The 18984-nt window shown below is 38.8% G+C and overlaps 2 protein-coding genes across 21 annotated transcripts in view; both read right to left on the bottom strand.

The window, feature by feature from the left end:
* Nucleotides 1-1037: 1037 nt before the first annotated feature.
* LOC127067565 (protein borderless) lies at nucleotides 1038-8738 on the bottom strand. 2 transcript variants are annotated; one of them, XM_051002644.1, is made up of 12 exons: nucleotides 8135-8738; nucleotides 7584-7726; nucleotides 5550-5778; nucleotides 4223-4359; nucleotides 3883-4027; nucleotides 3530-3804; nucleotides 3028-3162; nucleotides 2671-2930; nucleotides 2413-2588; nucleotides 2292-2336; nucleotides 2037-2219; nucleotides 1038-1935 (listed from the first exon to the last, which is right to left on the bottom strand). In XM_051002644.1, the coding sequence occupies exons 1-12, from the start codon at nucleotides 8190-8192 to the stop codon at nucleotides 1709-1711; spliced, it is 2013 nt and encodes a 670-aa protein (XP_050858601.1). In that variant the 5' UTR covers nucleotides 8193-8738; the 3' UTR covers nucleotides 1038-1708. The 2 variants fall into 2 exon arrangements, with proteins under 2 accessions (XP_050858601.1, XP_050858600.1); XM_051002643.1 differs by having other exon boundaries at nucleotides 4223-4389; nucleotides 8135-8736.
* Nucleotides 8739-11434: 2696 nt separating this feature from the next.
* LOC127067562 (protein turtle-like) overlaps nucleotides 11435-18984 on the bottom strand; it is a 187955-nt gene continuing 180405 nt past the window's right edge. For all 19 annotated transcript variants that reach the window (XM_051002620.1, XM_051002632.1, XM_051002619.1 and 16 more), the window contains one exon: nucleotides 11435-18855. In XM_051002620.1, the coding sequence (XP_050858577.1) occupies nucleotides 17664-18855 (1192 nt within the window). In that variant the 3' untranslated portion in view covers nucleotides 11435-17663. The remainder of the gene's footprint in view (nucleotides 18856-18984) is intronic.

The raw sequence follows: 18984 nt of genomic DNA, 5'->3' as shown, positions 1-18984 counted from the left end.
AAACATAAGGCGCTGCTATTAAATTGACTAAGTAGATTATGTCATTCGAATAAATTATTTGAAGTTAACCGTAGCAACGTTTAAACTTGAACATACCTATATCGTAAATTACACGTTCAAATTATGTTATTCGTAAGCAGCGTTCAATTCGAAGGGAAGCTCGAACAAAAAGAAACGAAGAACGTTCGAATGTCGTACCATGCACTAACCGTACCGTCGTACTCGTAGACAAGACGATAAGGCGCGAGGATGCGATGGAATCCATTAATTCACTCAGCAAATTCGTTGCTCGAAGAGCCTCGTCGACTGGGCGTTTACCCACTATAAATCGGTTGAGCACGTGGTATTCGTTTGGATCGGCAGGAAGACCTCGTTTAATTGTCCACAATGCCTTAGATCGTAAGAAACCAACTGGTTATTAAAGAGAATGTGAACGAACGACAACTCTTGAGCTCTTTCTAAAGAACACAAGAATTCTTTCCAACAAAATTGATATTTTTATTTCATATTTTTTGAAGTTATTAATAAAACTATTAAAGGATTTAATCTATACTTTATTAAGATACTCGTCTTCATTTATCGTTTAATTTTATTTTTAAGTATGACGATGATCGTGTGTGATAATTTGTCGCATTACAATTTTCTGGATCACCGAGTGTGATGTAAAGATACGAGAAACTATACAACCTACGTAAACACGTTTACTTTATGGGACACCCTGTAGTATTTCATTATATCGGAACAAGGCGTACGTTTACCATAAGCCAGTTGCCAGATGTGATCTTGCGTCTAAATGATTCAGAGGTATTCCATGATGATACGTTGCTTGGAATTAATGACGCATGAAGTTAATTGTATTAGTATTAATGAAGACGTTTATAAGAAACTTCTACTAACGATTATTTGCTACTCCTCTATAATCAATGATCATCTATATTTACTTCTTTTAAACGTCTTCATTTTATATATATTTATATTTTATAATAAGAAGGTATGCCTACTGCATGCATATTCAAACAATAATTCACTCTACCGTATATAGTGATTTTCATACTTTATTTACAATAGAAAAATTTACTATCGAACGTAGCCTACATCCAGAAAATTTTCACTGACGAAACGCGTAACGTGTGGAAAATTCATCTATATATTTATAATATTTATAAGAAACATAAATAAATGCTAAAGATAATTGAAACTATATGATAATCAAAGAAAAGAAGAGAAAACCGAACACGTTTTTAAACAAATTATAAAATTCATTAAACGATAACGAGATAACTCTATTGAACGATTCAAGTGTTATACAATATGCTATTAATATAAAGAAGCTTTTCGCAATATATAATATATGAACATGATTAATAATAAAAGAAAATCATATAACATAACACTTCGCTTTGTCTCTACGCTTTTATTATTCTTTTTTATTAGTTAGATATCTATATCAAAATCCAGAAAATCATATTACAATGATTCATCTCTAATCCTTCTCGATAAATATTTTTCGTTAAAATACGTCTAATCGATGAACTTGTCACTAAAGGAACCTTTCGATTTTTTCTCCTTCCAAATTTTACTCGAGACAACTGCGACAATAAAATACGATTAGACGAGACGATAAATGTATGACGCTTTCGAATAATGCGTTCACACTGGCGAACTCAGCTTGAAAATCTATGGGGAACGTCGTTTCATTAATAAGTTTTCATTTTTCGCTGGTGGATGTTCGACAAAATCTCTTTCTGGCCCACCAAACTGCTGCCAAAGTAGCTGCTAAAAATCCGATGCCAGCAACGATACCCATAGAAATTGCTCTATTTCTACGATATGCTGGTACTTCTAAACTGATACGTTCGCTAGTAGCTTCATCGTCTGAAAGTGACATCGCTGCTACTTCGAAAGTATATTGACTTTCCTCTTCTAACGTTTTCACTGTAATTAGAAGAAGAAAGAGAGAGAGAAAGAGAGGGAAAATTTTGAGAAACATTTTTGACTGATAATTCGTAGTTTTAAACTTAAATTCGAGCTTTTACCTAAATAATAAGTGTCCGTTGTCTCGGATCTCCCATATAAATGTTGCGCTGGACCTCGAAACCATCTTACGACATAGAGCCTAACTTGACCTCTACCTTCGGATGGTGGTTCCCAAGTAACAAGATAACCCTCTACCGTCGCTTGAACTCTTACATTACGAGGTGGGCCCATTTTCTCTTCCTCTGAATTTTAAATAAAAATTCGCGTAAGAATAGATATCGGATCTTTGTCATCGTAATTCAACTTTTACAAACCTAATGGACTGCGAAATTCTGATGCTGAATTTTGATCAATGGCTGCTGCAATGTATAAATTCGATTCATTTAAAATTCAAATAATAGTCATGTCAGGTCGTTCAACATTTTTCAAACTTACTTGGTTTGGTAAATACTCGAAGTGCCTTACTAAACATTCCGTCGCCGTGCTTATCTTGACTCAAAACCATGAACTCGTATTCTCTACCAGGATGCAAATTATTCACCGTAGCCTCTGTGATCTTTCGCGAAAGTATCTTCATGGTACGCCATTCTGACATATCGGTAGGTCTATACCTATTTGTTAAAGAGAAATGAAATTTTCTCTTTATCTTTCTTTTAATCTTTTTTTTTCAAAAGAATATAATTCTTTTATTACCAGACGGAATATTCCATCTTTGGTCTAACGTAACCAGGTACCCACGTCAAGGTTACCGCATTTTTACTACTGTTGGCACTAAGATTATAGGGTGCTCTCGGTGGAATATTCAAAACCATTAATTCTGCATCAGCTACTACCGTTGCTGCTTCATTGCTAGCTGCACATTGATACAATCCACGATCCTGTTCTTGAATTCTTTCGATGGTCAAGTTGCCACCTGTTATAATTGTCCTATCGCGTGGCAGTGGTGAACCGTCCTTTAAATCATAAGAACATTTTTGGGAATCGTTGTTAACACGATTATTTAATTACAATGGTGTATGCTTTAAAAGAGAATTACGTTGTTATACGTACTTTGTACCATGCTATCGTGGGTCGATGACTCTGATCACCATCACTGGCATCACACGGAATCTCCAAACTCTCGCCTAATTTTCTCATATACAAATGTTGCGGTGTGACCGTGAAAACTGGTGGTCTTTGGACAACCTACAACATTAAATTGATGCTTTATTTGAAGATAAAATTTCTCAAACAAACTATTTAAACTTCCATCTAAAGATGGAACAAATATTTCAAATTTTACGACGATGCATGTTAGACTATCTGTTAGTCCAGAAGTGCTGTAACTCTAGGGATGCACAATTGAAGAATAAAAGAGCGTTTAACGCTGATCGTCAATTGGTCAATGGTCTCGCTAGTAAACGTTGTCACGTTGTCTTTTACACGTAACCATGTTGACTCAACGTATTCGAATGAAAAAATTGATTTAATCTTATTCAATATACTACTAGCAGTCCGAGTTTAAGCACGAACTGAATTAAAACCATATAATTAATATTGATATGATACTAACGACGTTGATTGCAGGACTAGGTCCTTCGGTACCCAGATCGTTATAAGGCGTACAACTGTAACTTCCAGAATGCGTTTCGTCTACTTTGCTAAAGTAAAGAGATCCGTTTCTCCTGTAGAAAACACCTTGAACATTGTAAGGATCGAAGAGGAATCCGTCCTTTTCCCAACGAAGATTCGTCAGCGGTGGATTTGCTCTAAAATGACAGTCCAAAAGGGCCGGTTTTCCATAAGGAAGATAGACTTCTCTAGGCGCATAAATGACCTTTGCCTTATCTAAAACGAAGAGGACAAGGTATAGAGACATTTAACATCATTAAAATCTCTCAAGACAAGAAAGCCAAGCGAAATTACATTGAACGTTGAGAAAGGCCGAGGCATTCTGTTGATTCCCATTCCAACCGGTCACCCCACAAGTGTACTCTCCAAGATCACTCATTAAAGTTGACTTTATTACCAACGTTCCGTTTTCCTTGATGGAAGCTCTTCTCTCGAGATCCTTCAGATCAATGAAAATAATTTTGAAATTTTCGCAAAAAGCTCGTACAATAAAGAATTGACAAAATAAAATCTTCGTCGCAATATCAAGCTGCGATATCAAATACTAATTTTCTTTTCTTTACAAATTTTTATCAAGTGGAAAACGCCGTAAGATTTTAACAACTTTTGTTTCTTGGTTCTATTTTCAGCTCACCTTTACTTGCGAGATCTCTATGCTTTCGTGAAACCAGCTTACAGTAGAAGAATTATCTTTGACGACGCAATCGAAAGAAACTGGCTCGCCCTCCATGACGGATTTGTTGACGGGCGGTGTCGTGAAGAGGGTCTCACCTGGAACATTTGTCGGAAGCGGCGACACACCTGGATTGAACGATTTAACAAGGTCTGCCCAGTGTTTGTTTGTTAATTGCAGGCTGGATTATAATTCTTTGCTAATGGATCATCAACGTTCTCTCGCGAAAGCACGTTAACGCGTTTTTCGATAGAAATTAATAGTATTATCTTGTTGGTAGTTGAACGTGCAAATTTGTTGATTTTATTAGCATTTGTTAAAATCTTGTGCGTCAACCAGAGTTCAAAAGCCGGATGCACGTGGACTGTAGAATGATGCAATTGTATTTAATCGATCAACGAGAAAATAATCTGCTTTGTGATCCATTATTCGACTTTCGATAAATAGAGGAAAAGGGTGTGTTTTTTGTTTGGACGAATCTGTACTTGTTCTGGAATGAATGTCTGATATTATTGTTCGATGTATTATATTCTTTTTTATATGTTAAAAGGTCGACATCTTTTGTTACTATAATATAGTCTAATTGATAAAATAAGAAAAGTAATTTCAGTTCAAAGATGGATATGTTAGAGCATCCATAAATCTGAAATGTTCTCGTTAACATCATATCGTTACTAACAATTGAAAAATAACCCACACACGTAGTAATTCAGAGCCTCTCAAGTCATCCAGTAGATAATTTAATATGCTGAAACCAGAACTCTGCTTGGATTAATTAGTACAGTCGTCGCTCGTAACGTGAAAAGTTTTACACTTGTCACGAAATACTCAAAAAGAAAAAAAGAGAAGTGAGAAAATGTACAATCGATAATTTGACTCTACTTATTTTCAGAAAAATTCTGATGTAAGATTTTTAATCATATATCCATGTTTCCGCTGAGCGAATAAAGTTAATAAAGAAAGATCGAATTAGCCTAGTCAGCTTGTACTGAAATTAATAGACCGAAAAAACGGAATGCCCTTTTTTTATTGCCAAAAAGGCTGAGTAAGGAATGAAACGCTCGTAAAAAGCTCACACGTTCGTTGGTTAGGTAGATCGGTTAGACGAAATAGCCTGACCTCGATTAGGTCTTCACGGTTAGTTCAGTTCAGTAACACGTTTTACCCACGATTTAGGTTAATATATCCTTCAGCTTTAGCAAGATAGAATGAACGAGGAACGAATTAATCGAGTTAGTGAATCCAACAATTATCTACGATAGAAACGAAATGAACGTATTGTCCTTACCATCGATGGCCAGATGAAACCAGGTGCCATTTTTTCTTGAGTTAGGTGTCCTGTTTGGAAAGATGACGCGACACTCGTACCAGCCCTGATCGCTTTCTCTGATGTTGGTAAGATTGATGCTACCCTGACCGTATCCGCGAGATAACGAGTCCTCCAGTAAGTGTATGCGCCCTCGATAACGAGGATCCAACGTCATCTCTTCATCATACCATGAGAAGACGCTGTGGCCCTGAAAAATCGAGTGACGAAGTCGATCGACTTGAGAACAATTCCAAGAAAAGAATTCTCTGGACGCGTTAGTTCTGTTTCTTGGTCAAATGAAATTTATTAGCCGACCCAGATTACTCTTTCGCATAGTCTTTATCTCATCGTGAAATTTAGATAGCTAGTTGCGACGAGCTATGTCGCCTTTAACAATATTCAAACTGAAATATAGGAAAAGGAGGTTTGAAGAAAACGAAAATTGCAACGTGTAACCGGATAGTAATTGTAGCGATGATCTTTAACAACCTCCGTCATTTTGTAGAGGAAAACGCTCACGCGATTCTTCATAAAAGCGTAACGCGTGTCTAGGAACGAAATGCTCATTAATTATTAAAGAGAACATAATTAGCCTTAGCTAGTCACGGATTAGATTATCCTCGAGATTTAACTTTGAAGGTCTTCGGATCAAAAAGAAAAAGTTGTGTCTAGACAAATCTATGTTCCGGAAAAGGCTAAAGGTTGGCGTTAACGTGACTTAGGGTAGCACGACTGAAACAAGGCTGGCAAAAACAGTGCTAATCGTCCCTAATCGTTTGACAATGCGTTAACAGTGACCCACTGGTTGGACCCCTCATGTCGCGAACTCTCAGTGACTAAATATAATGCAGCCTTGTGTCCCGTACTCCAATTACTTCGATAAGGATAGAGAGAGAGAGAGAGAGAGAGAGAGAGAAAGAGAGAGAGAGAGAGAGAGAGAGAGAGAGAGAGAGAGAGAGAGAGAGAGACAGAGGGAAAGAGAGCACCTGTTTTGCATACGCATCAGCAAACCAATCGGGTTAAGTTCCACTTGATTTTATGTTCCAGCCATGTGACAACGCACAATATGTTTCCGTTGTCCGATTCTCATTCTCTCTCGACGCGTAGGTCGTAACGTCCTTTAACGAAAGACGAACCGGAAAAATCAGCAAGTCTTAATCGTGTTCGATTAAGGTTGTTATTTTAACGGTGTCCCAATAGTCTTCGATTATTACTTGAGAAATTACGACATCGACGAATGTTTACTAGGACATGACAAGATCATTTACCGAACAAGTTCATGCAATATATGTATAATAAGATGTATAATAAGACGTATAAATGTCTTTCTTAACCACGACGCGTTCCATATTTTTGACGAAGACGGATACATTGCGTAACGAAATGAAATCGAAGCTAGCTCGGTAGTAAGGTTCTCACGACGATTCAACGACGTTATCGAAGTGGTTATCTATATCGAAGAAATCGAATAACCTGCCTTAAGTTACCAAACCAAATGTTCCCTCTTTATCGATTTTCTGCTATTTTATAAACATTAATTTATTATTGAAGCTAATCTTCTCATGGTTTTATCGATTTTTTTAATACGACTGTAAAACATATTGATATCAATACTACCGTATAGAAGTAGGTACGTGCGAACTTCGTTATCGTCATCCCTTGCCAACCACAAACCGCATCAGGAAGAAAAAAATTATATATTCATTGGATAACGCTTCCATATGGCACTCGAACCGATATCACTTACGATTGTTACATAAAAAGGTCGGCAAATTTTGAAGATCAAAATAAAATGATTTAAACTTCGTATCGTAACCTAATAATTCTATATCGATTGGTTCCTATCATTTATTCTTCGAATAGGTGAAATGATTTCAAATCGATTCTGTCAATGAAACGGTAGAGTCGATATTTGTAAAAATTGGATCGATTCTTCGATAAAATGTGTTTCGTATAAACGCGACGGAGTTTACTACATATTCTAACAAGGAAATATTTCATTTAAACACTTACATCACGGTTCCACTGAAGAATATATGGGATCGGTGTCTCGTGCGGAAAGTCAAGATCACAATTGAATACCACGTACTCTCCAACAGCCGCCGTCAAATAATTCGGTTCTGTTTCCTCCTCCAATATCAAGCCGTGGTTGAATACTGAAATGAGAAAAAAGAAAAAAGAAAGAAAGAAAGAAATTGTATTACACGTTCTCACAACACGCCAATCGTTTCGATCGAATTAGCGTACGAATGAGTGCAACTGATAATGGTACTTGAAATCAGACAATTGTAAAGGAGCTCTCCCTGCTAACTTAACGAAGAAATCACCGATACTCGTTCCTCTTGATATGATCTAATTGTTCTAAAACGACTAAGTTCCTTGCGTGGAAATGAAAAATAAATCAAATTTTATAAGGAAAAGCATTTTAAATTATCTTAATGATAAATGTGTTGAGAAGATCGCGAAACTATTTTTCTCGTTTCTCTCGAAACAGTGCATCATGATTTCAAATCAATAAAAAACAGTTGGAAGAGATTTTGATCTAGGAATGAAATGGTGATTACCTTGGCAAAAGACGAGTAAAGGTGGCAACAATTCGAGAAAGCTTCGGGAGCCGGTCATTCTCGTAGATCGAGCGACGTTATCCTTTCACAAACGCATGGATTCGTTTTTCAGGTATTCTTTGAAGCGACTCCTTGCTTTCGGTTACATGCAAACGTGGTTGCACCTAAATAACAGCGATTAGCGATGGACGCGAAAAGAAAAAACACATTCGTTATCACCCACACTAATCAAGATTTCATACACACGAGCCGTTCGAAAGCACGTGACACTTTCACGATTGCTTTATCATTTTCCTTCACTTCCTATTCTTCTTTTTCTTCTTGGTTATTTGCTATCACTGTTTATTAACAATGGATCATGTTTTTCCTCATATCTTTATAATTAATTTTCGAAAGGAGACGAAAACCACTGCTCGCTTCGACGATTTTCCCGAATTTGTCTTCTCGAAGAAAACGTTTGACGAGCTCAACGTTGATCGAGTGTCTGTGAACACGACTGGACTACGTCTACCAGCGAGAGTAGCCTCGGTCTATTCCGAGCGGATACGAGAGAGTGGACCTCCGAGGAGGTGTCGCGAGGAGGAGCTTGGACACTCGATAGAAGCCTATGGGATTCTACGTTTGTTCGAGCGCGCTACAACTCTCGTGGAAAATCCTTTTAATATATTTGACATGCTAGTGGGAGTAAGAAACTAGCTGTGGGAGAATCAATGACTACGCCAACAACGTCTCGATTTGAACAAACCATATGACGATGCATAAATTCCAAAAAACTATGATGATAAAAATCAGATTTTTACGAATGTAATACCTATTGAAATTTAAAAAATTTTTTTCTTTATGAAGTTCATGTTCGAAACGATTGCTAGGATCTTATGGATCCGATTTCCTTAACTCGGATCACTTATATTAAAACTTATTAAATCCGACTCTTTGTGCACGTGTTCTTGTAAAACAATAATTAAAAAAATGAACATCTTAAATGAATCTTATTCAAGAGTCGAGGTTACACTGGGTCTTCCTTTGATCTTATCGCGTCTTATAGTATGCATTCGTTCGAGTAACAAACGCGTGCTCTTTCATATTGAACGGAAGAACGAGATAAGCATTCAGCAAGGCTCTGATCCTTAAGCCGACGCTTGGCTTTTGAGTAGAGATCTTTTCGCATTTTAAAATGAAGGGAGAGAGTAAAGAGAGAATTTATTATTACACCTCCTGATCCTTTTAAAGTCAACGAAAATTAAAAGTAAGGCAATCGTTGAAATGAATGAAATTTCGAGGACGAAAGTATTAGAAGTTCGAAGAACTCTCGATCTCTTTTATCATTCTTTTTCGATAGTCCCTTTCTACTTTTATTGAAAAAAAAGAAAATAATCGAAAATTAATTTTGTTCATATTTCAAGACACTAATTTTGGTGAGCATTCGTACTCGTGCACTTGTTTCTTAGCGATCGTGTTGCTGACACAAAGTTATACCGAGCAAATTGAGCTACCGCATTGATTATTCGCCCACGCTTAGTTTAGATCAAATTGTATTAAGCGGGTCGATAGGATGCATACTCAGGAAAGAGCATATATTCTTCTTTAACGAACTTGAGTACACCAATACTTGTCGTAATTACGATAAAAGACTAAAAAATTTCATTTATTTTTTGGTAAAAAATGTCACAAAATTTATTTCGTTCCAATCTCGAGTATTCTATTTGTTATGTTTTAAATCGAAATTGTTTGCGTGTTTCTCACGTGTGTGCGCCACCAGAATGGAGATAGAAAATAATAGCACAGTGATCTTCCGATATAAACAAGCATTTGTCTGTCTCTGATTTAGTTTCATTAAATTTTGATGAAATTTGTACGGGGATATAAGTTGTAGAAAGATTTACTGAAAAGCCACATTGAATACGAATGCTTGCTCGCCCGGATTAGCGCGCGCGCACACGCCTGCGCTCTTTGCAATCTCGCGCGCGCCACTTGCGTGGGTGACCTCAGATTACGTCACATCCGTCCCTTGCCGCATTAGTAGACTGCCCACAGCCTTGTCACGCTGTTGAAGATAATGAATCCATTCGCATGGATCACGATCTAGGATTGGATGTGCACGGGACAGTGGAAATAAATGCGTGCATAATGACACCGGCCGCATTATTTCATCGTTGAACGAGAGGAGAAAACCAACTTGTTCCTGGTCCACCTACCATTGAATCAATCCATTCCTAGACATTATTCGACTATCGAAATGTTGCGTTAATCGTGAGATTCGTGTACGTCTACGCTGCGTTGTAATAATTATCTCGTCTACTCACCTGTCGGATCTTATCTTGTATCGCTAGCAAGGGGAGTGTAAATTTGATCAATTTGATGTCGGATTAGGTATTTTTTTTTCCATCAAGCCGATGTTACCCGAGAACATTTGTCATATCCGACACACGCTGACGACACAAGCCCCGTCTTCTAATCATGATTAATGTCTACAACGTGTCAGGCTTAGATTTCGGATGTGCATTAGTCATGAGACTGTCCGAAACATCGGTTAATCTTAAGACAATTACTATTAAGATACGTCATCTTGATAATGGATAGAACAATTTAAGAAGGAAATCGTTTGTATAAATTACGAAAATTTAGATATTGAAAATATTACATTTGCGAGACGTTTTTAACGTTTTCTAGTTCTTCTTTCGACGATAATCAAAGATCTTTCGCAAGTCTGGCTATTAATGGCACGTTCTACTTTCCGAAACGTTCGCGTATTGTGCACATCGAGGAAAATCAAGGAAATTGCAGTAATTCTTGGTAATCAGTGTCATAGACGCCTCGCACGAACATTCCCCCTGCGCCTTATCGTACTGAGATTCCGCAATTCTCAGATCATCCTACGAAAATATATCCTCTGAGACTGAGTAGATCGACCCGGTTCTTATATTGACATTGATCTTATTACCTCGGCTAATGATTCTTTTCTAGGACCATTCTGAAACACGCTCGATATTCTGGATATCGAAATGTTTCTATATAAATTCTAAGGAACCTAACAAAATTTCTCTGATATATATTGCTAAATTTTTTACTTCACGATATCACGAATAAACTTATTAGAACGAGTTCATGATGGGATATAGGTATGCATACATATATGTACTTTGGTAATATCTTATTTGAAAGAATTAATTAGGTGCTCTCAATGTATATTTTGTGCCATCTTACCTATTTTAAATATTTATCTCTTATTTTACTTGCAATAATCAGTAACAGGTAAAACAAGAACAAAGGGGCATCATAGATCGTCCTGTATTTCGTCGCTTTCGTTTCAAATGTCGCTTTATTTTTCATTTTATTTAATAATAAATTGTCTACAATTTGTCCTAAGTTAGTACGTCTTGGAGTTCTCGGGGAGTTCGCGAGAAAGCATAGATCGATCGAATCAAAACGGGATTGTTGAATGTGAACATAGAGGTTAATCGCTTACTTATTGTTTCATTTTTTTTTGTTCCTTCTTTTTCCTTTTTTGATCGTTTCGGTTTTCCTCGTTCGTGTTCACCGCAGAAAGTGAGAAAGAAAAGAAAAGACAAGGTGTGAAATTGATTGAGCGTGTGTTCGCGCGCGCGCATGAACAGGACGATGACGACAACGACGACGGAAGGTGGTGATTTTTCGCCGTGAAAGCGAAGAAAAGTGAAAAGACGGACTGAGATTGAGAGTTACAGAAGAAGAGCGTTTTACGCGTTTTACAAGAAGTAGGTAGATTTGTTCTCTTTTTTTCTTTTTTCGATCCATTTTCTTTCCTCACCTCATACGCCGCTTATGCGAAGGGTTTTTAAGAAGTTTTACAACGGCGTGCGCGTGAAATATATATGCGATTATCCATAAAGTTTTGCGACTAAAATGAAAACTCTTAAATACCATTGTTTCTTGTACTGTGGAAAAAGAGAGTCGACGGATTCTCTTACGAATTATTTAGGTGCGATTAATTACTAAAAAACGCAATAACGATTCGTTCGCCGGTGTGTCTGTCTGTGTGTATGTGTATGTATACAAGTGTAAACGCGCGAAAGGTATTCGCTTCCCTTCTTGATATTTTTTCTTATTTTTTTTTTATTACTCTTTTTTGTTATTTTTTTATTTTTTTATTTATTTTTTTTTTTAATACCACGCAACTTCTTTTCTCTCCTGCCGATTACGCGACGATCGTTCCTCGATCGATACTTCGTTGTATCGCGTCGAGAATGAAAATATTCGAGATTCGATGCTTAATTGTATCGTCGCGAAATCGGTATCGGAGTTAGTACCCGAGAGCCATTAGCTATTCTTTCTCGTTTCTTTTCTTCTTTTTCTCCTCTCTCTCTTTTTTAATACAGTTCTTCGTCGAGATACTCGTCTCGATCTGTTGCATCGTCCTTGATCAATCGCGATCTTGATAACGACCGAGCTAGATTTTCGATTACGGTCTTCCATTCCGCGAAAGCGTTTCGGGTTTTGTAAGTCGAGAATACCGAGTGTCACGCTTATCGTTCTGATCAAGATCTACGCCGACGTATAAACGAACGAACGACGAGAAAATAAATGTAAAAATTTGCAACTTTGCCGATTGAAAATCGAGAAGAAAATTCTCGGTATGCCCAATGGCTGTCAGGTACGCTCGTATGGAGATCGAAAAACTTAACAACTAACATACGAGACCGTCGACGATACTTTTATTTTCTTTAAACTATCTCTCGTTCGGTTTGTTCCGAACGTGAGGAGATTATAGAGACTCGAATAATCGTTAAACGGAAAGTACATTCTTTGTGTGTAACGTCGAGCAACTACGTGACTTCGCGAAAAGAGAAGAAAACGTAAAAACGTACAAAAATGAAGCTTAACTTCTCGCTCGGCCAACGAATGTGTATATTAGTAAAAGATGGGCGGGTGTCGAACGTTTTACGCAAGTTCACGATTCAACCATATTTCTTTTAACGATCGTTAAGACGTCGCGATTCATTCATGCTGAACCCTATTTCGTTTCTCATTCTCTCGCGCACATACACACTATCGCTCTTTGTCTTCCTCTTCCTTTCTTTTTTTTTTCTTTTATCCATGATAACCGCGAGGCTTCCTTCAGATTTTCTTAGTTAATTCTATCCTTTTCGTTTTTTACGACCATTCACATTTAGCGTGTCCATTTGAGATCGTTGTATCTAACTATGATATATCTACACGTTACTTATACGACTACGTCACGGTTTTTGTTTCTTCGCTTGCTTTTTTTTTAATTCCCTTTCCTACCCACATATGGAAAAGAAAAACATGGCCTAAGCAGGGGAGAGAAGAGGTCGACGTTTTTAATTATTTTTCTTTTTTCCTTGCCTTTTAATTCATTCGCAAAACTTCGTTTCGATCTTTCACGAGTACTCTAACGATGTCAACGAAGACAACGCGAGAACGATCGCGGCCCGAGTAACGACGATTCGATTTGTACAAAGTACTTGGTATTAAAAAAGTGTGATGATTTGGTGCCATCTTGCGCGCGCACGTACTCTAAACAAATTCGTTTGAGAAATCGAGAAAGATCGAAATTTCGTTTCGATTCCATGATCTTAAGCATTTTCTCATAATTTTCAAAGTTTAGTCTTCGTGACTAGGTCGAACCTTGGAATACCACGAATGCTTATTTTTCATATTACATGGTAATAAACACTTATGACATCCCAGCAACAAACACTTGAGTGCTTTTTAAATGAAATCGAATTTTCGTCAAATATCGATATTGAAAAAAGTCTCCTTTGATTCTCTATTTCCTTTTCTTCTCTTTCCTTTTTTTCTTCTTTTTTGCTTTAAAACGCATCCTCTCAAAATCCACCCCCACCATTCGTTCGCAAAATACAGACATACCGATCGATTCCTCGGCGCGTTTTCATCATTCTCGTTGATTAATAAACTACACGCTACGTCGTTACGATTTACAATATCAATTAATTATCAAATTATTAAGTCAATCATTAGAATTACTTTAGAATATTGGTACACTTCGCGTCATCCGGCATTTCTCACTACTCTCATCCCGCCGTTTTCTCTTCCCTATTTTACGTTCGTTCGTTCGCTCTTTTTTTATTTGTTTCTCTTTCCATTTCTCTGACAATATACACAAAGTCTATTTTTTCCCTCATTCGCACACTTACATTCGCACGTTTTGGCAAACACGCACTTTACCTCTTTGACAAAAAAAATTCTATTCAACCACGAGAGAGTCGATCCTTTTTCGTTTCCCTTTTTCATTACCAACTCTTCTCTTTCGTGGTTTTCGTCGCATTTTTATAGTTGAATCGTGAGTAGTGCCCTCTTATAAGTATTTATAATATATATATATATATATAAATAAATGTTTGTACTATAAAAAAGTAAAACGTTGAAGTCGAGGTTCTTCAGGTGCGGTTTTGACCTGGGGAGTCTTCGGGATATTTTGGTAATGCGAGGAAAAGAGAGATCGATGACAGATAAATAGGAAAAGAAGAGTCGTGAGAAAAGAAATTATTATGTCGATTAGCTTCTCGTCGAACCTGACTTTGAAAAATCGCAAAAGGCGTCGTCTGAAGGAACGTATCGTCTTATCGCGAACCTTTCTTTCGTCCTTCTTTCGTTATATAATAATAGTAATAATAATCATAATCATAATTATAATTCTAGTGACGCACAACGATCATTTCGTTTTTTAGACCGTATTTATATTCGCCCGCGTACTCTCTCGGTCGAACTTCCGACCTTCGACCTCGACATAGAGATAATTCGAAACAATATGCACTCTTCCTTTTTTTTATATCTTCTTCTTCCACTTTCTTCCTTCTGGGACTTTTCCTTTGCGTTTCTACAAACGCTTCTTGTTTTTCTCCCTTTCGGTGTGCGTGTACGTGTGTGTGTATGCGGGTGTATGTACTTGTGTTTGACGTGGTGTTCCTCGCGTATATTTATATTTATATTTATATTTATATTTATATTCATATTTATATTTATTTATATTTATATTTATATATATATATTTATACGTCGCGTCGGTGTACGCGTGATACGCACGTTCGCGCGTAATAATTAATATCTCTTTTTTATCTCTCCTCGGTGGCGCTAATATCTCGGCTGATCGGCAATTTAGACGTGATTGCACACACGCATGTACGCACGTTCTTCCGCCCTTACGAAGAAGAATGACCGTCATTTCTTCTTCTTCTTCTTCTTCTTCTTTTTCTTTTTCCTCCTCCAGTTTCTTTTCTATCATTTTTTTCATCTTTAAGGATTTGGTCGCGACGGAGGAACGATATGTCGTACGAAAAGACAGAATCGTTCGATTCATTTCTAATCGCCATGCAATTAAAAAAGATAAAGGAAAAAAGATCGAAGGAAAAATGATTTCGAGTTTCGACGATATCGTTCGTAATTAATTGAATCGAAATTGGACGCTAATTAATGCTATTCCTCGAGACTCCAAGATAGCCGCCGTGTTATCGGCGAGGTCGCACCAGCTCCGACTGGCGGCACTACGTGCGAGCGTGCGCATGCGTATTCTGCGCTATTTGCGCGCCGGCCGAGCGCGCGTAGATTCAAAGAACATTATTTTTACTTCTCGTTTCTTTTTAAGTTACTTAAGAAAAATTATTGTGCCGATAATATGTTGGGTCGCTAGCGAAACCCTAAACAGGCAGTGCAGTACGAGTGAGTCCTTAAGCAACCTCGAGGCAAGCTTCGGCCTAATATCACGTTTCGAGTCCATTGCTCATCGATATAATTACTTTTTAGGCACGACCGCTGGGAGTTACTTATGCTCTCGATATTAGCGAAAAGTGTAACAGACGATTATCTCCGAGACTACTTGAGATATCCAAAAACCCATTTGGATCTTTACGTTTCATATCAAAATCTAAATATATGTGTATGTGTGTGTGCGTGTCTGTGTATCCACTCTACCGTCTGAACGGTTAGACTGATTCATTGAAATTTATATAAAAACTGAGATTACAAGCTATGAAGATCCACGAAAAATTTACGTTCAATTTGTCTTTTGGTTTAAAAGCGGGCATTTCAAAAATTAAAAAATTTATACAAATTCAAATATGCAACAAAAACGATAAACATTGTGCAGGAATATTTAAAATAGTATAAGCGATTAACTCGAACTACATCGGTCGTGCCTGTTGCGAAAAAGTGATGCGTTTTCACTGGTGGTTTAGGAGGCAGATCCTCCTAGTTATCGTGTTATACTGCCACAATTTTTGCATCGTGTTGTATGAATTCGTGTTATATGAATCTTTGTTATATGAACCCGCATTATACGGGGATCTACTGTACTATTCCGACTTGTTTTAATGTGTCTTCGTGTGTACGCGCGTGTTTCGTAATGTAATGAGAATGTGTCTGTGTATTTATGCGTGTGTGTACTTTTTTGCGTGTGTTTCTCGTTATTTTTTTCGATTATCTTACTTTTTTTCATTTGCTTTAGTTTCATTACTTAGTACTTACAGCGTACGATTACGTTTAATCTTAATGTTTCGTTTTTTTTTTTTTGTTAAAAGGTATACGGAGCACGTACAGTGGTACAGTTTCTTTGGAGTGTCATGCCGTTTGTCTATCTATTCCTCTTCCTCCTCCCTTTCGCTTCTTCGTTTTATTCCCTCTCTTTTGTTCATCGTCGATCTCGTTCTCTTATGTTTTAATGACTCGCCTCTAATCTTGAGCCAGCGGGAGATATCAATCCTTTTGCGCGACTCATAGCCACGGGGCAGTTTCACTGAGCTTTACAAAAAAAAATTGTCCATTTCGCTTCGTGTCTTCCTTCCTCAGCGTTTTTGGTGCATTCCTTGATTCTTTGTTATTCTTATTTACTTTATGTTAAAAATCACGGTCCACTCGGTATGGACGTAGGCGCGGTTGTTATTATCGCGGAACGCAACCAGCAACACTCTTCCCTTTTCTCTTTCCTCAATTTTCTTCTTCCGTCTTTGTACGTCATCTGACGTTCATCGACCATAGGCATTTTCGCTGTTTTCATCCTCGTTGGATCGTCTTCTGCCGATAGGCGATCTCGAGAAACTCGTTCGGTGTGATGATCTCATTTGCGTTTTCTTTTATTCGTAAAAAAGACGCGAACGTCTGAACGTTTCGTATCTACTCCGTTGTTCTTCGTGATCGAGGGAAACATATGTATTCTGAGCTTGGCGCTCGTAAAAACAGCCCTCTCTTAATGTCGGAGAGGATTGCTTTGGCTAGCGGAATTGACTTTTTTTAAAACGCGCCTATACTTCGATACCGTTACGCGATGATGATTCTCGTTGTTTGTGCCTTGACGATTGGTCTTAATGCCGAAGGGTTTCCCAAAGGAAAGCACGCATACCAGGTTGTCTTCGACCGCGACAGATTCTTGGTCCTCCGATATATCCGTTCAATGGGAATGTCTCGTTACTAGGTTTTCGGGTATTGGACCGTATCTAATCGTACCACGCCACCACGATGCGAATCATCCTTGATCGTCGAATTCTCGTTCAGCCTGACGAGTTTTCTTTGAAGAGCTTTAACAAGCGCTTTCCAAGTGCGTGCTCTGCTTTCTCCTAGCCTGCCTTTGCCTAAATTGATGGAATTCGGCCTTCATGGCCTGCACTCTGGCCTCGATATTATCCCTACTGTATCTCGATGGTTGATGATGAACCGTGTGCACCTGATGAACGTGCGGCACATGGATGGCGTGTATTTGATGAACCGGTGGTCTTTCCTCTCTAGTAGGAGTGGAGGCAGAGGTAGGTGTAGGCGTACAGGAGGCAGGATCGAACTCGTAGTGTCCATCTACGCTACCAGCATCTACGGCATTCTTCAAGTGGCCGACCTTCGCCTGGTCCTGAAGCTCCAACCACCGACCAACCAGAGGAGGCGGCGGTGGCCTATAAGGTGGTGGTCTCCATTCAGCCACCGTGCTTCCGCTCCTCGAGCTCTGATTCTGTTGAGATGTGTTCTTGCTACCGAAACCCGAACTGCTGGATCTACTTTCAGGCGAGGTCTCCAAATCCGGAGACGCAGCCAGTTCAGGCGCCGACCTGGCGTGCCTGGCGTGTCTCGGTGGAAGTCTCGCCCTTGGTCGACCAGCGGATTGAGGCGGAGACGAGGTAGCAAGAGGTTGAACGGGTACGAATCTTCTGGACTCGGCGTGGATCGCCTTCAAAGATGGGAGCTCTTGGCTGTAACGTTGATGAACGGTTCGCAGTTGAAGGTAACTTGGAGGGGTCGGGAAGGATCTTTCCCCTGACGATGGTTGTCTCACGGAGCTGAGATCGCTGAAGTATAACGGCGTCCAGGGTACGTGGGGACCGCTCGGTGAACTCGCTAAGAATCTGGGCGACGATATGGTACAGATCGTTGGTGGTATCCTGGCCAATGAATTCACCGCATCCTGATGGTGATGATGAGCAGCGTGCAAAGCACCTATCGAGACACCGCTACCCGATGATCTCAGGCTCAGCTGACTGTTGCCGACCAAGGGACGTCGCCAAGAGGACTTGAGCCGTTGCTTAGGCAGAAAGCCACCGTCGTCGCTGCTTGATGCATCCAGGATGCTGTTGTTCGCCGAACTGAGAACCGAATCCGCCACGACGAACCGGCCGTCGGCCGCGCGAGAGATCTTACCGAGAGGACGACCGCGGCATGAGTCCGGGGTGTCTGGACTCAGAATCTCCCGTAGGAGATTTAGACCTGGTACTCTGCTTTTTCTAGGTCTATATAGTAGGACAGAAGAAACGTTAGAACGGACCTGCTCTCGCGAGTCTTCGATTACAAACGACGCGATCGAGTATGCCGGATAAGATTGATTTTAGCTTTTCTCGCAAAAGATCTCTCACAAATGT

This window comes from Vespula vulgaris, chromosome 11 (genome assembly GCF_905475345.1).
Source record: "Vespula vulgaris chromosome 11, iyVesVulg1.1, whole genome shotgun sequence".
In the NCBI taxonomy this organism is placed as follows: Eukaryota; Metazoa; Arthropoda; class Insecta; order Hymenoptera; family Vespidae; genus Vespula; species Vespula vulgaris.
Note: the sequence above shows the minus strand (reverse complement) of the source record. Positions and strands in the feature narration are given on the sequence as shown.

Bases quoted from the DNA above. Each gene is read 5' to 3' on its own strand.
- LOC127067565 (XM_051002643.1), bottom strand. From the start codon at position 8,192: ATGACCGGCTCCCGAAGCTTTCTCGAATTGTTGCCACCTTTACTCGTC. The intron at 5,779-7,583 runs GTAAGTGTTTAA...TCGATTTTTCAG, and splicing joins TTCTTCAGTGGAACCGTGAT to GGCCACAGCGTCTTCTCATG. The intron at 2,220-2,291 runs GTTTGTAAAAGT...TTTAAAATTCAG, and splicing joins AGAATTTCGCAGTCCATTAG to AGGAAGAGAAAATGGGCCCA.